The 18,848-nt window shown below is 44.8% G+C and overlaps 1 protein-coding gene across 2 annotated transcripts; it reads left to right on the forward strand.

Annotated features, from left to right (window-relative positions):
• The first annotated feature begins 1,689 nt into the window (after positions 1-1,689).
• RNF126 (ring finger protein 126) lies at positions 1,690-18,629 on the forward strand. Of its 2 annotated transcripts, none has more exons than XM_054979191.1 (9): positions 1,690-1,787; positions 6,552-6,610; positions 7,267-7,330; positions 8,498-8,742; positions 12,268-12,336; positions 12,432-12,501; positions 15,302-15,395; positions 16,067-16,182; positions 17,843-18,629. In XM_054979191.1, the coding sequence occupies exons 1-9, from the start codon at positions 1,713-1,715 to the stop codon at positions 17,999-18,001; spliced, it is 951 nt and encodes a 316-aa protein (XP_054835166.1). In that variant the 5' UTR covers positions 1,690-1,712; the 3' UTR covers positions 18,002-18,629. The 2 variants fall into 2 exon arrangements, with proteins under 2 accessions (XP_054835166.1, XP_054835167.1); XM_054979192.1 differs by having other exon boundaries at positions 15,302-15,391; positions 17,843-17,979.
• Positions 18,630-18,848: the final 219 nt, after the last annotated feature.

The following is an 18,848-nucleotide window of genomic DNA, read 5'->3' on the forward strand; positions in this document are numbered from 1 at the left end:
CCCTTCCCTTAATGAAAGTAGTCAGAGCATGTCTAGGGTGCAAACTAGAACCCAAGGGTTAACATAAAGTAGGGATCTCTTCCTGTATATACCACTGTCCTGTGGAGGGTGTTATTCTTGCCACTGAGGGAAATGACAACAGGAATGGGGGGTGGAGGGGAGGGGGAACCCTGGTCTTGCTGCCTCCTAGTAACTGCTTACACAGAGGGGAATTAACCAAACAGAAGCTTTTACGATGGAGAGTTAACCAGACCCAACACCGAAAGTGAAACACTTCAGTGTTTTCATTTCTACAATCTTATTCTGCATTGTCTATAATGCTTCCCACTGTTTTTTGTGGCACACGCTTTTTGTTAGTGCCCCTTCTGGCCTGTTTTCTGCTGTTCTGGGAGCATTTTGTCAAAGAATACGTTAATGAAAGCATGCCAGTTCAGAGTTTTCATTTCTAAAATCTTGTTCTGGAGTGTCTTTAACACATCCCATTGTTTTTTTTGGTACTGCGATTTCTTTATTGCCCGTTCCGTCCTGGTTTTGTGCGGTTCCGGAAGCATTTTGGTAGGGAAAGGGTTAATAAAAGCATGCCACTTCAGAGTTTTCATTTCTAAAATATTGTTCTGGTGTGTCTTTAACACATCCCACTGCATTTTGTGGTACTTGCATTTCTTTAGTGCCCGTTCTGGCCTGTTTTATTCTGTTCTGGGAGCTTTCTGGCAGGGAAAGGGTTAATAAAAGCATGCCACTTCAGAGTTTTCATTTCTCCAATCTTGTTCTGGAGTGTCTTTAACAGATGCCACTGTTTTTTGTGGTACTGGCATTTCTTTAGTGCCTGTTCCTGCCTGTTTTATTCTGTTCTGGGAGCTTTCTGGCAGGGAAAGGGTTCATAAAAGCTCGCCACTTCAGAGTTTTCATTTCTAAAATCTTGTTCTGGAATGTCTTGTGGTACTGGCATTTGTTTAATGCCTGTTCCAGCTTTTTCCCTGTCCCGATGAAAGTAAGAGTATAGAGTGGAGAAATACTTTTGTAGTGTAACAGACTGTTATATATTCTACGTTTATTGTTTTTGTGCATTCCTACATCATTTATCCATTGTTAATTGTCTTTGTTGTTTATTCTTTCCTTTGCTTTCAAATAAAAACTAAAAAAGAGATGGACAGCCCGAGCAATGAGGCTGCACACTAACATTTATTGGCACTACCCTGTTCTTTCCTCCTTGTCATTTATCCCCAGGTACTGGGCTTTGGCGATAGACTACCCTGAACATGGAGGTTCCACTTCAGGTTGCAGCGCCAATTGAGCGCGGCCCGTTATTTTGCAACCTCCGGTATTGCGCAAGCGCAGTCGCGCTTCTTCAACGCTCGCTTATTCTCTCTGAGCGCCCCTTCCCGCCTCTTTCTCTCTCCGCTTCAGCAACGCATCCGGCTACGGCGGCCGAAAGGAGGCAGCCCCATCCCACAGGACGAGTACAAAAAGAAGTTATTCCCAGAGGAAGGAAAATTTAAAAAGTCGACACGCTCCGCCCAGAGAGGCTAAGTCCAACGGGAGAAGGCGGGCATTCAGTCAGGGGCGGGGCTTCATTAGGACTGGAACGGCAACAAAAAGGGCGGCGGGCCTCGCCCACCAACTCATCTGCTTTTCTGAACTCTCTCGGCCGCCGTAGCCTGGTTACGTTACTGGGCGTGGCTTCCTCCCCGTAGGGGAGGGACGGAAACAAGATGGCCGAGGCTTCCCCACAGGCTGGGCGCTATTTCTGTCACTGCTGCTCGGCCGAGATCGCCCCACGGCTTCCGGTGAGGAGCGCGGGCGGGAGTCGGCGGCGGAGAGGGGCGCGGGCGACGGGGCGGTGTGTATGTTGGGCGGGGAGGGAGTGCCGTTGGGGGCAGGGTGTGTGCGACCCGTGGCGATTAGGGTTGCCAACTCTGGGTTGGGAAATTCCTGAAGACATTAGGAATGGAGCCTGGGGAGGGTGGAGCTTGGGGAGGGAGTTCAGCAGAATATAGTGCTACTGAGTCCGAGAGATCTCCAGGCTCCACCTGGAGGTTGGCAATCGTACGGTGTCTGGAGTGCTGTGAAGAGAAGGGGCAGCCCGGGTAGATGGAGGAGGAGGAAGGAGCAGGTGATGATGCGGAGCTGCTTTTGACCCACATGTTTGTCTGGCGGGGGGAGGTGGTTCAGTCTGGTTCCGTCAGGGAATCCTGTTCAGGCTCTTATTTTTATGCGTTGGGTGGGTTTGATTTCGTGGCTGCCCCTTAGAAGGAGGAGGCAGCTTGCTTCTGATTCGTTTTGCTTCATTTACAAAATAAAATCCTGTCTTGCACCCAGATGTTTAGGCCACCACTTATGGTTTCTTTCCACACCCGCAAGGGAGAGAAGGCGGCAGGGTATATTCCACTCTCATCAAATCTTGAAAGCTAGTCAGGGTCAGTTCCTTCCAGTCTGAAGAAGGGCCCTCTGACTCTCTGCTCCGGAAATCCTTTTGTCTCTAAGGTGCCATTGGACTGAAACCCTACAGTACTTGGATGGGCAACCTCCAAGGATGATTATGTGGAGGAAGGCAATGGCATACCACCTCTGTTTCTCACTGGTCTTTTTTAAAAATAGAGTTTTTAAAAATTTATTTATACTCCACACTTTACCAAAAAAAATGGGAAGTTGTTTCCAGAAAGGTGATGTATAATAAAACTTACCTTGAAAGCCCTTGCTGGGGTTGTCGTATTCTGGTTGTGACTTAACAACACATATGTGTACACACCATCTTCAAAAGCTGGGCTAAGAGGAAGTGAGTGGACCAAGGTCATCTTCTTAGCTTCAGGCTTGAGTGGGAGTTTGAACCTATGCCTTTCCAGGGGATGGTAGAGTTGCCACCTTTTGAGAAACACAGATCACTGGTGTTTGCTGAGGGATGGGTCCCAGCTCTGTTCACCCAGCTGAGGGATGGGTCCTAGCTCTGTTTACAGAGTGGTCAAAAGGCCAGTATAATCGACAGGTGGACAGAGATGAATGCTAACAGAAAATGCTTTATTTGTCTAAGGGGTGCTGTGCTTCCATGTACTTAAATGCCCAACCAAGCAGTAATTGCATACATGATAACTGATGGACAAGGATAAATCTACTACAGTCCAGAGTCTTCCTGGGATTGCTACAGGTACAAAGCAAGAACTTGAAAGACATGTAACTCATGTAGATAAGACACTTTCAGTCACGTTCGTAACATATAACATACTATTAAGGAATTAAGCATTCAGAACAGATTCGGTAAAACTTCATTTTACAGATGAAGAACACTGAGGCTCAAGTTCTAGAAAAGATCATCTGTATCAAAGAACTCAAAAAAGTTCAAAGATATGCTTCAAGAAAGAGAGTCAAGCCACAGGACACTCAGAGAATCCATGACAGATTATTCAGATATCCTTCAAAATATTAGATTATTGAACCAAATCAAAGAGCAGGTGCAGTAGAAACGCAACGCTTGCAGCTTAAGCAGGCAGGCACACATGGTGTGACTGTCTTTACTCCCTATCCTTGACAGAATTGCTCCACTACTTGCTTCTGCTGGGTGGCTGCTGCTTCTGTTGTAGCAGTTGACCATGGTACTTCATATTGGCAGAGTGGGCATACAGCTTGTGCTTCCAGCCCCCACATCCAGGAATGTGGTGAGAACCAATATGGAGGAAGACAAAGGGGTGTATAGAAGGATGGGTGGTGGAAGAAGAGATCAGTAAAGAAATGGAGACAGATAAAAAGAAAATATCAAAAATTTCAGCCATGTGATACAGAAGTAATAATAAACAGATGTATTGGTCATCCTTGCATACAAGTCCTCAGCAATGAATAGACTGCAACCATTACCAATGTCAGTTTGAGCACCCCCTCCCCCAGAAAAAAGAAAAAAAAACTTGCCTGGAAGTGGCTGTTCATATGTCTTAAAATAAAGGAGGGTAAAGGGAATACAATACTTAGAATTTGAGTAGTGCTTTCAAATGTTCAAAGTGCTTTGCATATGTTATCTTGCAATTCTTAGTAATCTTATAAGCAGTACAGAGTGAGGTTGAGAAAGAGTGGGTTGACTACTGAGCTCATGGCAGGGATGAGGTTCAGACAAAAGACTTTCTGTTTCATAGCTCAGTTAGTACCCAATGCCAGCTCTCAAAAGTGAAAGTGATACAAAAAATGGGATTTGCTGAGTCAGAAAGATTGGCTAGAGACCAGCTGCAGCAATTTGTAGTGTAAGAAAATGCTTCCAGGATTATTTATGTTCTTTGTCCGTATGGCTCCACTGAACAAGAGATGGAGGGCCTTTACCTGCTCTGGCAGGTTTTCAACCCTTCTGCATACATGGGAGTTTTGTGAACCGTGTGTTTCACAGGCAGCTATATATAGCTGAGCCAGTTTGAAGTGAAGAAGATGGGCAGTTCTCTTTCTGATGCTTAACTTCTAACACACCCATTCCTTCTGGCTAGCCTAGTGCTACCTTGTCAAACTGGGACAACTTGGTGGAGGTGAAAACATGTAGGTTTTCATGGTGTAGTACACTTGCAGAATTTCTCCACAGTGGATGTCCCCACCCTAGCAATGCCTTTGACCAAACTTATAAAACAGGTGCCTTCTGAAAGTTGCCTCTGACAGCTTGCTGAGGGGGTAATGTATGTTCTTGATCTTTAATTTATGTCCTCTTAAATTTGGCATGTGAGTTATGGAGGTTAATTTTACAAATTTAATTAATATTTTTCTCGCTTTTACCTGAGGAGTTCATAATTTCAATTTAGTATCTCAGTTACCTTGCAAGGTAGCTTATGCACAGCCTTTATAGATGAGTCCAGATTTGAACCTGAACTTCCTATATGGAAGCCCTGGCACTTTAGCCACACCAAAGACCTTAACGGCCCTGTGAGATAGGTAACTGAGAGTGAGTTGCTCGAACCATGCTGTCTGTGGCAACTCGGTCTGACTCTGCCAGTCTTCTGGACAACATCTAGCTAGGCTGAACTGATATGCCCAGTAAAAGGACAGAGGTGAGCAGAATCCAAGGCCCCTTGGCAATGGTAGACTACGGGGACTCTAGATTTCTCTAGGAATGTTTTTGCATCACGGGTGGGTTGACTGGTCAGCAAAAGGGTGGGGGAGCAAATGAGAGTGCCTGTTGATGGATTATCATTGGTAATAAACAGGAAGACCAACAAAATCTTATTCTGGCATAAGATTTCATGAAATTTGTCAGATGCAATAAGTAGGTAAGTTCCCAAAAAAGTTCCACAATCTACTGGAAATGCAAGGGCTCATATGGTACCAGTTTTGAATTCAGGTTTTTTACTATGCAGCCTAAACATTCTATTACCTAATCAAAACCCTTTCATTTGGCAGTAAAAGTCACGGTAGAGTAATGGTGAGATGTCTGGCTGGGACTGGAAAAACCCAGGTTCTAATCACCCAGCCGCAGTGAAGCCCATTGAGTGACTATGGGCCAGTTGTGTACAACCTCAGGTGATCTACCTCAAAGGATTGTTGTAAAAATAAAATGGAGGGGAAACCATGTGTGCTACCCAGAGCTCCTTGGAGGAAGTTGGGATAATGCACGTATGGATAGATTCTACCTGGTGAGGATAGATTGGGCCAGACTTCAGAAAAAAGTGCTGAGTGGTAGCAGTGTTACGAATTTGCTTTGTGCAACATGTGCATGTTCATGGCTAATTTGTTGCTTACCTGCAGTATCTCTTTGCAACTTGAGACCATATTTTTGAGGTTTTGACTTGAGACTCAGTCAAAATCTCAGGAATATGGCTTGGGTTTTCACCTCATTGGGTTGGTCAAAATGGGAACTGGGGATTTTAACAAATGAGAAAATAAGAACCACTGTTTTAGTGAAGTCTGATGGCAGAATTCAAGTGTAACTTTGTGAGTAGCATCCAGCTGTGAGAGAAGATGGGCACCTGAGATGTGGGAAGTTTTTTGACAGGTCTACTCACATTGTCTTTTCTTCCATTTTATTCTCAGAACAACTCGGTGAGGTAGGTTAAGCTAAGAGTGTGCAGCTTTTGAGAGTTAGAGCTCCCAAGGTGAGAGCTTGAAAGCTTATGCCCTGAAAATCTTGTTGGTCTCTGAGGTGCCACTGGACTCAAATCCTGCTGTTCTACTGCAGACCAACACGGCTGTCCACAGCCTAAAACTATTTTAAACCAACTCTTCCAGCCTTTGTTTTGTTGGTAGTATTTCATGTTGCATATTGATTGTATAAATCTCCATTAATTGCATATGAAATTGAGCTGCTTTTGCTCAGACAACTCATATTTTTTATTCATTAGTGTCCTTAATTGAAACATACAATATATTTGGATGGATCAAAAGTATTGGTGGTCAATGTGAATGACAGAGGGGAGGGAACAAGTTTGAGCCTGAAGCAGATACTCGCTTGCTGGGGGAGGCTTGGTTTATATTGTTTTGAGGGATGGACTCTTGAAAGAACACGTTGGATTTTTTCTTTGGCTAGAAGAGTATCTGCCCCCTCTGCTGTTGTTTTCTTAGCTGAAAGGCTGTTCATCTAATTTCCCTTTCTGTAGGACTACATTTGCCCAAGGTGTGAATCCGGTTTTATTGAAGAGCTTCCAGAAGAGCCCAGGTAACCAGCCTCATTCTGATTGTCTTGAATGTTGTAGGTAGTGTTTAATTATCAAGTTTGCATCCTGCCTTTTCTGCAGGGCGCTTGCTCGTCTCTCAAAAAAGCTTTGTTTGGAATTCTCAAGTGACCTCCTTGCTAGAAGCAGGCCAGGCTCAGACCTGCTTAGTGGCAAAGGACAGCTGCTTTCTGGCCCCACTTCCACCTGCATGTGGAGGACAGATTTAAGATAAAACTAAAGGAAGGAGAACTTGTTGTGTGATGGCCTCCCCTTTAAGAGTGGCTATAAATGAAACATTACCAGGAAACTTCATTTGGCAACAGATGTGGAGCCTTTCAATAAATATAGGGTGCAGATTGTGTTAAGTGCAGCTTGATTGCGTAGAGACATTTTGTGCAGGGAAACGTAACCTGGGAAAATAGTGTCTACAAAGAGAATTATAACCCCTCCCCAACAATTACCTAGTACGGTTGTTCACGCATTCCTTTGTTGGTGTTGTGGCCTTTTCTTAAAAAAAAAGAGAGAGGACAAGAACGCTCCAGTTTCAGTAGCTCCTCACCTGCCTATTCAGGTATTCATCATTACAGGCTGATAGTATTTATTTGATAGGTCAAACTTCCAAATTTGTTTAGCTGTGACTTGGTTTTTCTCTTTCCAGGAATATTGAAAATGGCTCCAGCTCTTCAGCATCGACCAGTGATCAGAGCAGACACCCGTTTGAGGTAAGCAATGTTTCTCCCATCAGCAAACACTGGCTACAAGTTGAGTGACCAGCTTTGCTGCCTGTGCATCAGTCAGTCACCTCTTGGTTCCTGGCCAGGTTCATAGTAGTGGGTTGTTATCTTTAAGGGAGTGCCTTGTCCCATCTGTATCATCCCCCACCTACACACGAAGCAAGTTCTGCTAGCACAGAAATTCTTGAATGTGTGCTGCGAGGAAACTACAAAGTGTTGCTGGGAGAAATAAATGAGTTGAATAGTTTCAGACTCCTTTGAGTCCAAAGAGGCAGCCTGCTGCTGTACTGTCCTGGCCTTGCCTCCCTCCATTCAGGACTGGCAATGCTGTCGTATTTCCCTTCCGTGTGACTGGATCAGTCACACCTAATACGGAAATAAATGCCTTCAGAGGAGCTTGCAAATGTATTGTTGCCTTCTAAACCGGAAGACATGTTAGCACCAGTGACTCATGTGGAAGTGTCTTTTGTGTGAATCATCTGTCATACTCTAAAAGTGAAGCTTTTTGAGAGCAAGTGTGACTTCTGCTAATTTTAATCTGGAAGATGAGCCTCAGCAGTCAGAAGTTTGGGAAATTCCAGGCTGTAGTACCAGAGCAGAGCCTTTCTGGTGGTGGTGCCTGTCATTGCATGGCTTCCTTTGCAAGGCCCCGTCAGTTCCCTCATTGTTTTGCTTCCACCACCAGCTATTTACTTACCAAGGTTTTTAATTCTTAAATTGCCTTTTAATAATCAGATTGATTGCCTTTATTGTGTGATGGCCATTTGTTTCATCCCTGTTGCTATGGAACATACACCTCTAAGTGATCACTTTTGGAAAGTAGCTAATAGTTACCTGAAGAAAAATCTTAGATGCAGGAGGGCCTAGGTTTACATCCTGGACAGCCCCATAGAACTTGAGGAAAGAGAGGGGCAGGCATCTTGAGAACAAACTCGGTGGAAAGATCCACAGCTCAGGCAGAAGAGTGCCGGCCCTGGCAGGTAGAATGTCCTAAGTTGGCTTGTTGCTGCCTCCAGGATAGCAGGAACTGGAAAAGGCTTCTGTCAGCCTGAGACCCCAGAGAGTTTTTTCTGGTCAGAGTAGGCTGGCGTAAGAGGATCTGTGCTCTGCCTTTGCATATGGAAACTTCATCTGCATTTCCCTTTCTCATGCCAGAATGTGGATCAACACTTATTCACCCTGCCACAGGGCTATGGCCAGTTTGCCTTTGGGATATTTGATGACAGCTTTGAGTTCCCAGCCTTTGGGTCCAACACACAGTCAGAAGACAACCGAGATGCTGAGAACCGGCGAGAGAGGGAGCACCAGTCTCGGCACAGATACGGTGCCAGGCAGCCCCGGGCTCGTTTTACCACACGGCGCACTGCTGGCAGGCATGAAGGGGTCCCAACACTAGAAGGGTGAGGACGCTTTCCAGTGATGAGGGTCTCTAGAGTGGCTCTGAACTACTGAGACTGCTGACAGTTGGATTACTTCTGCCTTTGGAGTGTGGGTGTCTCTTCTCATTCCAATGGTTCACACTGTGGGTTGTTCTCCTTTCAATCCATTAGGAGGCAGGTTCTTCACAGAGAAAATAATTGGTCAGGTCTGGACTGAGAGGCACCTCTCACTTTCTCCCCAGAGCTGCACTTTTTCCTGCTTTTGCAGTGAACCATCACTAGTTCCTTCTGATCTGTTCTATCATGGTTTGCCAGTTGGCTGAGCCCATTTGTAATAGTAATAGTAATAGTTAGTAATAGTAACATTCAATTTATATACTGCCCTTCAGGATGACTTATCACCCACTCAGAGCGGTTTACAAAGTATGTTATCATTATCCCCACAACAAACACCCTGTGAGGAGCTGAGAGAGCTCCTAGAAGCTGTGACTGACCCAAGGTCACCCAGCTGGCTACAAGTGGAGGAGTTAGGAATCAAACTCGGTTCTCCAGATTAGAATCCCACGCTATTAACCACTACACCAAACTGGCTCTCAGCTGATGTTCTCTGCTGTTTGGAGGGGTTGTGGAGCCACAGAGCCAGCCTCATGGCTGCATCTCATGCACTACCACCCCCATCTTGTGTTGAGGGATGAGTGTGGGCAGCCATGAGGCTCTGCTGTGCAGCTGATGTCCAGGTTTGCTCCCCTCCCCTCCCGACCCCAGTCCCTGGAATCCTGAGGATAGACAGCCTTGAGATCTGCTCCATTCTGTCAGGGAGGCTTCATTTTTAGGACCTTATTTGTACCTCTAGGGGGGAGGGGATGTCTTTTCAGTCTTGGATCCCCTGCTCCCTGTTACGAGAGGTGAAATCACGTTTGCTTTAGTGGAGTCCTTGGTAGCAGTAGTAGAGTTTAGGTTGTAGTAGTAGAATTTATTGTATGGCCAAAGGCCATTACAATCCAAACACATAAAACAATCTGACATAAATAAATGAATCATATACACAAATATCAACAATTAATCCTGTATACAAATATCAACAATTAAAATAATCTAACTAGGATATGCTGATCAAATAAAATCATTGCTTTCTCTGGATACAGGTCTAGCCCAAATTTTTTTGGCTGCTAAAGCAAAAAGTGACCCTCTATAAGAAACAAATGGATCAGTGTCTGTGAGGAGAAAAAGTAGCTTCTCTGAATCTGAAGAAAAGTTTAGACCCATTAAAAACTCTGCAAGAAATTTAGACCTTGGCTCTGCATAAAGGGAACAGGATAATAAGTAGTGTGGTAGGTCTTCTAGAACTTGGGGTCTGCAAATGCAGTAGCAAAGGGCGGGTCCTTGGTGTGAGAGGGCATGCTCGCTGCCTCCTCCCCTGCTTTGAAGAAGGTTCTCCTGGATGTTGTGGGGCTTATTAAAGTACTTATATCCTGTCTTTCCCCATGGCTTCAGGCAGCTTACAAATGCAAATTTAAAATATGCAATAAAACTTGCAGGTACCCCTCCTCCGGTCAAATAAATAAATTAAATGCCTGCAGCTTAAACCCCATAAAAGCCCAGGCAAATAAAATAGACTTCCAAGGCCTTCTAAACACCTCCCCTCCCCACACTTCAGGGAGATGGTTCTGTAAGGTGGGAGCTACAGTGTAAAAAAGCACTTGATCCGGTTGATGCCAGGAAGGCCACTCATCCTCTGCCGGTTAGCAGGTTACAGCCTGAGGGCCTCAGCTGGTACCCAGGGACATATTGAAAGAGACAGTCCTTTAGATCATTTTTTATATGCTGCCTTTCTACTCAAAATAGGGTTCGAAGGCAGCAAACAACAGACAAAACATTAAAAAAACATTTAAAATGCATATCATAATAAAAACATAAATATGTAAACCAACACACACAGCCAGGGAAGCGGACCAGTTCATGCTTACTGGGGGTACAGCAGAAGACAGTGACCGAGGGAGACAGGCAGTTCCTCTAGGGGAGGGAATTCCAAAGTTTTGGCACCATGACTGAGAAGGTCCTTTCTTGGGTTGGTACACATCTAACCTCGGATGGTGGGGGCACCTGAAGCTCTCTCTTGTGTAGCAGTTTTAATGATGGCTTTCCTCTGCCTCCTGTTCCCTGCTTTCTTTGGAGCCACCTGCCTCTTGGGCTTTATGTTCAAAGACATCTGCAGGGCAGTTCTGTGCTCTTCTGTACACAGCCTCTTCAGGCACTATGAAATCACACTTTGGCCTCCTCTGAGGAATCCTCTGGCAACTGGGTGCTCCACTGTGATGTTTGGCTCTAGTTGTGTTTTTTCTCCACTTGCTTTTTGTCCCTGGGCCTGCTCTTACTGCTCTGTAGTACCGCATTGTCTGGACCTCTGGAGGTCAGCAAGTTGGTAGAACAGGGTTTGTTTACCTGATAGATTCTGCTTGTTACCTGTTTATCTGACTACATTCCAGGACTCAACAGCAGGCAATGTCTGGCATACCATGCTAGGCCTTAGATCATCATCATCATCATCATAATAATGATGACAACAACAACAACAATAATAACACTAACTACATTTGATTTATATACCGTCCTTCAGGACGACTTAACACCCACTCAGAGCGGTTTACAAAGTATGTTGTTATTATCCCCATAACAATCACCCTGTGAGGTGGGTGGGGCTGAGAGAGCTCTGAGAGAGCTGTGACTGACCCAAGGTCACCCAGCTGGCTTCAAGTGGAGGAGTGGAAAATCAAACCTGGTTTTCCATGTTAGAGTTCTGCACTCTTAACCAGTACACCAAACTGGCTCTCAGAATTAATTCTACCCGTCCACCCCCCAGCATTGTACAAGTCATGCTTATTGCTGAAGTAGCAGCACCTGGCTCTGGGGGAGCTGTGAGAGGTGCCTCCTTGTCCAGCCCTAGCCACTTCTGTCCTGTAATTATCAGGAATGAGCTGGAAAAGGCAGACTTGGAAAGTTCTGTGTCACATTTTAGTTTTCCTTTGCAGGTGCAATATGACTTGAAACAGCTTGTTGCTCAGTAATACTGTACATGTAGAAATACTAAGCATGGAAAATAAAGTACAAACTTGCTCAGTGCTCACTGATGTGTGACGTTTGCAGTTTAAATTAAAGAGGAGGTAAATAACATGGAGTTGCTTAGCTGAGGGGTCTTGAAGCACTGAAGTGGGTCCCACTTCAAATGGCTTTTGAACCATGGCTTTGCAGTTACGTCACCCAACACTTATATGGCTAAGTGAATAACTGAATAACAAATAATAAATGAATAACAAAGTCTTCTTAGCTTTCATGGGTAGAGCCTGAGGGGGGTAGTGGATTCTTAGAACTGCTCACAGTAAGGTCAGAACTGCTTGAGGGGTTACTGTGACTCTAGAAACTGTTACATGCAGAACCCTCAAGCCACTTGATCTTTGGCCTGGCTTGAAGGCATCTGTTTGTTGTTCTTAGCAGGCTTTCTCTCCCTGCATGGAGATCAATCTTGTTTTGTCCCTTTCTCTTTGGCAGAATTATCCAGCAGTTGGTCAATGGGATTATTGCTCCCACCACGATACCAAACCTCGGAGTGGGCCCTTGGTGAGTTGGGGCTGTGCATGGCTCTTTCAGAAGGCTTTCCTGTCCCAGTGGAGACTTAATCCTTCCTCCCCTCCTTGTTGTCTTTATTCTTAAAGGGGAGTCTTGCATTCAAATCCCATGGACTATGCCTGGGGGGCCAACGGCTTGGACGCCATTATTACTCAGGTAAAACCTAGCTGCCTCTTGAGAGCTTCTGCTTGGGGGAGGAGAGGGAAAGTACAACCCAGAGCTATACGTGAAAACATCCAGATTCCAGTCCCAAATCCTGCATAGCTTAAGTTGAGCCAGGCCTTACCTTTGCAAAATGGGAAGGAAATGCCTTAGACATTAGAGTGTCTTTAGCTCTAGGCAACCATAGTGTCCTTTCCTCTAAAATCTGGGACAGGGGGGGCAAGTCTCTCAGATCAGAGGACATGACTTCTGTCCCCAGAGTTGTGTTCTGACCACAACCCTTTGAAACCCACAATCTCAGCACAGCAATTTGTTTGCTTTGGTTGCTCCCTTTCTGTTTCCTTGGAACATGCCTTGCACAATTTAGCTTTGCTGAATGCAATCAAAGTAAGAAATTGTGATTAAAGAGCAACCCTGCTTTCCATAATTTGAGGGCTGGTTGGGTTGTTTTGGCCTCCCCCTCTTAGCTTAGGTGGTTGAGCTCCTGGTTTAAAATGATTTTTTCCAAATCCTTTCTGAGCCAGCTTGATGTTAAGACTGCTTTGGTCCCTGGTGATTGACTGTCAGGAGAAAGATGGGGCAGTGTGACTCTGTTGATTCTCTGGGAGCCATTTGGCTGCTTTCAATGCAAAAAAGTTTATTTTTCTGAAATGACTGGGGGAGGGGGTTGAGAGCACGGCATTGTGATGGTTCCACTCCTCCCATGCTGGAAAACACCACAAGGTGGTGCTATGGGACTGTTTCTCTAGTTGGGAACACTGCCTTGTAGGGTCTCCCAGGCCATCCATACTCTTCCCCCATGACTGGGAGGACTGTCATCAGTATGCCCATTACAAACAAAAACACTGTGGATGAGCTAACATGCCTGAATCTTACAGAAGAATTTTAAATTACAATATTAAGACTCCATTGTGTAATATATGCTGCTGTGTAAAGCTGTTACAGAGTTGTGTGCCAATAACTACTATGAGAAAGAATGTTTAATAAATCAAAGCCAATACATTCAACCATAAGGAAGATAATGAATCAAGATGTACAAAACCAAGAACCACTAGGGGTGTCCGGTAACTGGCCCATTTCAAAGGGCAATTCTTCATCATGTACTGTACAATATCTTGCTTCCAAATAGTTGTAATGCAGTTATACACAGTATTAAGTGCAAGCAGTCAGATTCTTCATTGGGGAATGAGCCACAAATTAAGTGCATTTCACAGTGGAGTCTTAATATTGTAATTTAAAATTCATGTGTAAGATTCAGGAGGGCTGCATACATGGTGTTTTTGTTTATATTGGTTATTAGCACTCCATGGTCCGTTGTGTTTCATCAATATGCCCATGGCATCCAGCTCTGCTTCTACTGATTTTCTGAACTAGGTGTAGCACTTATATCCATGCAACCAGAGTTTGTAGCACTCCTGCTTAGGGAGATGAAATTGGACTTGATTATTTGTTATATGTACCTCCCTGCTTTCTTTGTAGAATCCCCCAAATTATGGGTTGGGCTGTCTTCTGAAACCTGCTAAATCTTGCTACAGTAAAGTTGGTTAGTCTTAAAGGTGCTACTGGACTCTTTTCGATTTTTTCAAATCTTGGACTTTAAGGGCTTATCTGTTTAAACAACTTTTTTTTTGCATTTAACTTGATTGCTTGTTAATTGATTTTAGCAGTTGCAGCTTTGCTTCTCATCCCCTGCCCCCTAAACTAGTATTGTATTATGCTTTTTCCTGATCTGACTTGAGAATCTTTGAATTGAAAGGCGGGTAAGACATTTGCTAAGAAAATGTGCTGGTCCATCATATATCAAAGCACACAGTCTCAAGAACTTCAGGGAAAGAGAGGGTCCCAACCTGTCCTGTTGGGGATTTTTGGGGTGGGCTGAGGCGCTGCACAGCAGCACTTTTTCAGTTTTACAGCTCTCTCTACACCCATGATGGTGATGGGAGGTGAGCTCTTCCTCAAACATTGTGTCTTTAGTTGGCTGTTTCTGGTCTTAAGTAGCTTCTACAAGCTCCTTGTAGCTGGCTGAAGGAGCCCCTGAAGAACCTCAGTGCCTGTCATTCTCCCAGCATTATAGGCCTGAATCTCCCTCCACCTCCACTTCCAAAAGAGTGACAGATGTTTGCTGCTTTGCTACCCATTCCCAGCGTCTAATGTTTTTCTAGGAATGGCCTGTGAATTTGCTTTACTATAGATTGCAGGCTACCCAAGGGTGGTTCAATGCTATAAGATTCATGGTTTATTCCCATATTCCCCGGCAGGCCTTCCTGACCCTTGGAAAAATGGATTCCTGTAGTTGTGGGACTCGCGTGGACTAATAGGAACAAGGGATGGGAGCTGCAGAATCTCCCCCTTTTTCTTCCACAAGTGTGATCTCTGCTATTGAAAGAGGCAGGAGAATGGCTTTCTCTCTTCCTTCTTCATGACAGCACCTCCCACTGACCAATCACTGTATCTATTCCATAGACTGAAAACATCTTACAGAATAAACAATTGAGATTCTTGAGATGCTGAATGGCTCCTTCTGGTTTTAAAAGCCCTATTTCTTTCTCGACGTTTATATCTTGTGCTATGGGTACTGAGTTGAGGGGTGAAGTATGAAAGCGTTATCCTTTTTTTTAAATTTGTGGTGAGTAAATGGAGTGCGTTGCCCAGGGCTTCCTACTGAACTGTGCAGTCAGAGAGCGTTTGAAACTCCAGTCTCCTCCCTCCCCTGCTTGCCACTGCACACTGTCTCCTCCCTGGTACTTGTGTGGTGCAGCCGGACCACTCTGTTAATACTCATTTTTTCTTTCAGCTACTGAATCAGTTTGAAAACACGGGCCCTCCCCCTGCAGATAAGGAAAAGATCCAGGCCCTCCCAACTATTCCTATAACAGAAGAACATGTAGGTGAGGACTCTTGCTTGCTCCCCCCACCCATGCTGTCATCGCTTTATTTTGTCCCTTCTGCCCATCCACATGATCCTTGGTTTGCTTTTCTAAGCACTTACATCTAGACTTTGTTCCAGCTTATGCTTGTGTGCTGAGTGAGAACAGGCAGTGCCTTGTTTAAGGCATGAGTGAGCCTAACATGTCCCATCAGAGAAGGCTGCCTGCCACATCTCTGCATGTTGAGCAGGTAGTTTCTGTCCCTTGTCCTGGAGTCTGACTTTGATGTGGCTGGATTATTTAGTCACTCACTCCCTGTAGCAGGGGTGTAGCAAATTTATCAGTCCTCCAAAGCCAGAAACTTGGTACAAGCCACTTCAGGTAATTCTCAGACTCTCAACTTTTATAGGAGGTGTAAGCATGAAGCATGGCTCCTGTTTTAATTCTGAAACTGGAGGAACTCTCTGGGACATTAAATTCCCCAGTATATTTCCTTGTATGAAAGGCATGCCAAACTCTGGGATGTTTTAGTTTCTAAAACTTTCACATTTCCCTGAGTTGGACCCCAGGGATCTGTTCTGCTAATGGCAATGTTTCCTCTGGGGAGGGCTGATGCTGCAGGAAAGAACCACTGCTTGCAATGGAATAAATAAGTCTACGCTGGTTCTTAGCTGTGTCTTTTGAAACGGTAGGTTCTGGGCTGGAGTGTCCTGTCTGTAAAGAAGATTACGAAGCCGGTGAGAGCGTGCGGCAATTACCCTGCAACCATTTATTCCATGATGGCTGTATAGTCCCCTGGCTTGAACAGGTTAGCACCCAAGGGCAAAAAAGAGGGATTTTAAAAACGTAAAGGGATAATCTGCAGCCCTTCCCATGTCCTTAGTTTTGTCTCTGGTCAGCTGAGGCCTATGGGCTGGAGGACAAACAGTAAAAGTAATCTCATCTTGCCTCTGGGGGGATTGTACAATATATAATCCAAGTGTGATAAACGGGGGAGAAGAGCCAGTATCTTTAAAAGCTGGATGAGAGAGATTACACACTTTTCCCTAAGTAATCTTGTATCACTTCAGCTGCATTAATAAAAGCATGGTACTAAATTACAAGAAGAAATAGCTCTGCAGTAGTCTGACCTCATCTGGAGTACTGTGTCTCATTCTGGGTGCTGCACTCTAAAGAAAAGGGCGGGGGGAGTAAGTAATTTGGGTTGTATATGCAGGAGAGCAATGAAGATTGAGAGTCTAGAAAACCAGTCATGGGAGGACAAGTTGAAGGAACTGGGCATGTTTAGCTTGGAGAAGTTAAAGAGCTGTAATTAGTCTTCCGATACCTAATGGGTTGTCACTTAAAAGACGACCAAACCTTTTTCTCTGCCACTCCAGAGAGCAAGACTCTGCCACCTCTTTTGTTGGCTTCTATCTGTAGTACCCCAGCCATGCCCAGTTGAGTATGTATGTATGCTGCAGCTCCTGACATTGTAACAATCATTTTAGGGGCCAGACTGCCCACAAAAGGGTTACTTTGCTGTATATGGAAAATTCTGTTGGAGGATAGTGTATATCCTCTAAGGACACAGCTATATGCCTTCTTGGTTCTTCACTAAGTACACCCAGTTCCTTCCACATGTCTTCCACTGGAATCATGTTCAAGACCCTCTTCAGAACCTCTCCAGTTGCTGAGTTGGACCCCTTGAGGTCGCCCAAAGATGTAGAATATGTAATCTAGTCTGAAAGGTATGTCAGTTGCTTGCAATTGACTCTGCACTGAAACATAAAATAACTTAATTTCTCACCAAGTACTTTCATTTCAGTGGACTTGGATCACCCAAGAGCAGCTGTGTTCACTGCTTAGTGGAATTGCTGGAAGTGTGTCTGTCACATTTTATCCTGCCATTCCTCCAAGTAATTCAGGGCAGTTAGAACTGTCAGTTACTTTATTACAAGTTTGGTGGTGCTGTGGGAAAATTTTGCTAATATATCTTGGCATGGTATTTTTTTACATATTTACCTTTAAATATTGTCCAGGTTTACCATTTTGGATTTTTAAAAAATATGGTTACAGGGTAAGAATCAAGATAACATTGTCAGCATTGTCATTAATTAATAGGTTTGAGAGAATAGCTGATAAACTGGTTGAAGAGGGATTATAGGGACACAGTATTCCATTAGAAGTGCTAGTACAATCTCTTTCCAAGTCCTGGAGGTATTGCCCCTGATAACACCACAGTGTATACGCCCACCTCCTCTGATTGATGTGACTTTATGTGCAGCTAGGTCAGTTTGGCTGTGGATCCCCAGAAGCTGCTCAGTAGTACCCTCTGGATTTTTAGGGATGCTAGCAGCAGTGGGGGCAATGGGGGAGGGTGTTAAAAGAAGCCCCTGCTCAGTTCAGAAGGCTAGCCTTGGTGATTTTTTTTCCTGTTCCCCATCTTTATTTTGTTCTTTGTTTGTTTGCGTTTTCTCTCACCAAAGCACGACACCTGTCCTGTGTGCCGGAAAAGCTTGAGCGGACAGAATACAGCCACAAATCCCCCAGGACTCTCGGCAATGAATTTTGCTTCTTCATCTTCCTCTTCCTCCTCCTCTTCCTCCAGTTCACCGAGTAACGAAAATTCTGCAAACAACTCATGAATCTTTAAGAAAATGAAAATAAGTCACCATCCTCATTCCCTTCTCTAATGTCGCTGCCCTTCCTCACTTCCACCTGGGGCAATGTTGGGGAGGTTCCTCCAGAACAGAGCAACAGGGGTGGGGAGAATGGGAGCCCCAATATGTTTCCATCATGATGCTGAGGCCCTCTTCCCCCTGGATGTTCAGTGATGTCACAGTCTCAAGCGGGGTGGGGGTGGGGAGTCCTGTCCTTGTAAAGGACTCCTGACATTGGCCCAGCAGCACTGCACAAAAGCTACAGCAGTTGGCCCATGGGAAAGCACTGAGGGAGTGGCTGCAGTTCCAGACGAAAGGTTGTTCATATGGGTGGGGTTTTTTTTTTGGAACTCTCGACCCCCATCCTCTCCCCTGGCTGGTTTTCTACACTGGGAGGAGCCAATGAAGCTTTTAGCTAGTCACTGCTGAAAAAGATGTGAGCTTGAAGGTATTCCCCTCCCTCCACTTCCTGGCTGTGTTGAGCTTTGCCCTCTCTTCTCCCCCTTCCCTCTTTTTTGTTTAACATCGCCCTTTTGGCAGTTCGATACCAAGAAAAGGGTTTTTTATAATTTTAAATTATTACTGCTATTAAATAAATGGACATTTCCGCTCAGTGAATGTTATCTATTGGGTTTATGCCGGCAAAACAAAGTGAGATCCTAGGATGGAAGGGTGTGGAGGGTCCTTTCTTTTATCTAAGCCAGAGTTACCATTGGGCTGGCCATCCTTCCTCATGTGGATCTTATTTATAAAATCGGAGTCTTTTCCAAGCCTATTTCTGGGGAATTTAATGTAGCATATATAAATATACACAGGTGATGCCCAACAATGA

Source organism: Eublepharis macularius, chromosome 5, assembly GCF_028583425.1.
Source record: "Eublepharis macularius isolate TG4126 chromosome 5, MPM_Emac_v1.0, whole genome shotgun sequence".
Classification (NCBI taxonomy): Eukaryota; Metazoa; Chordata; class Lepidosauria; order Squamata; family Eublepharidae; genus Eublepharis; species Eublepharis macularius.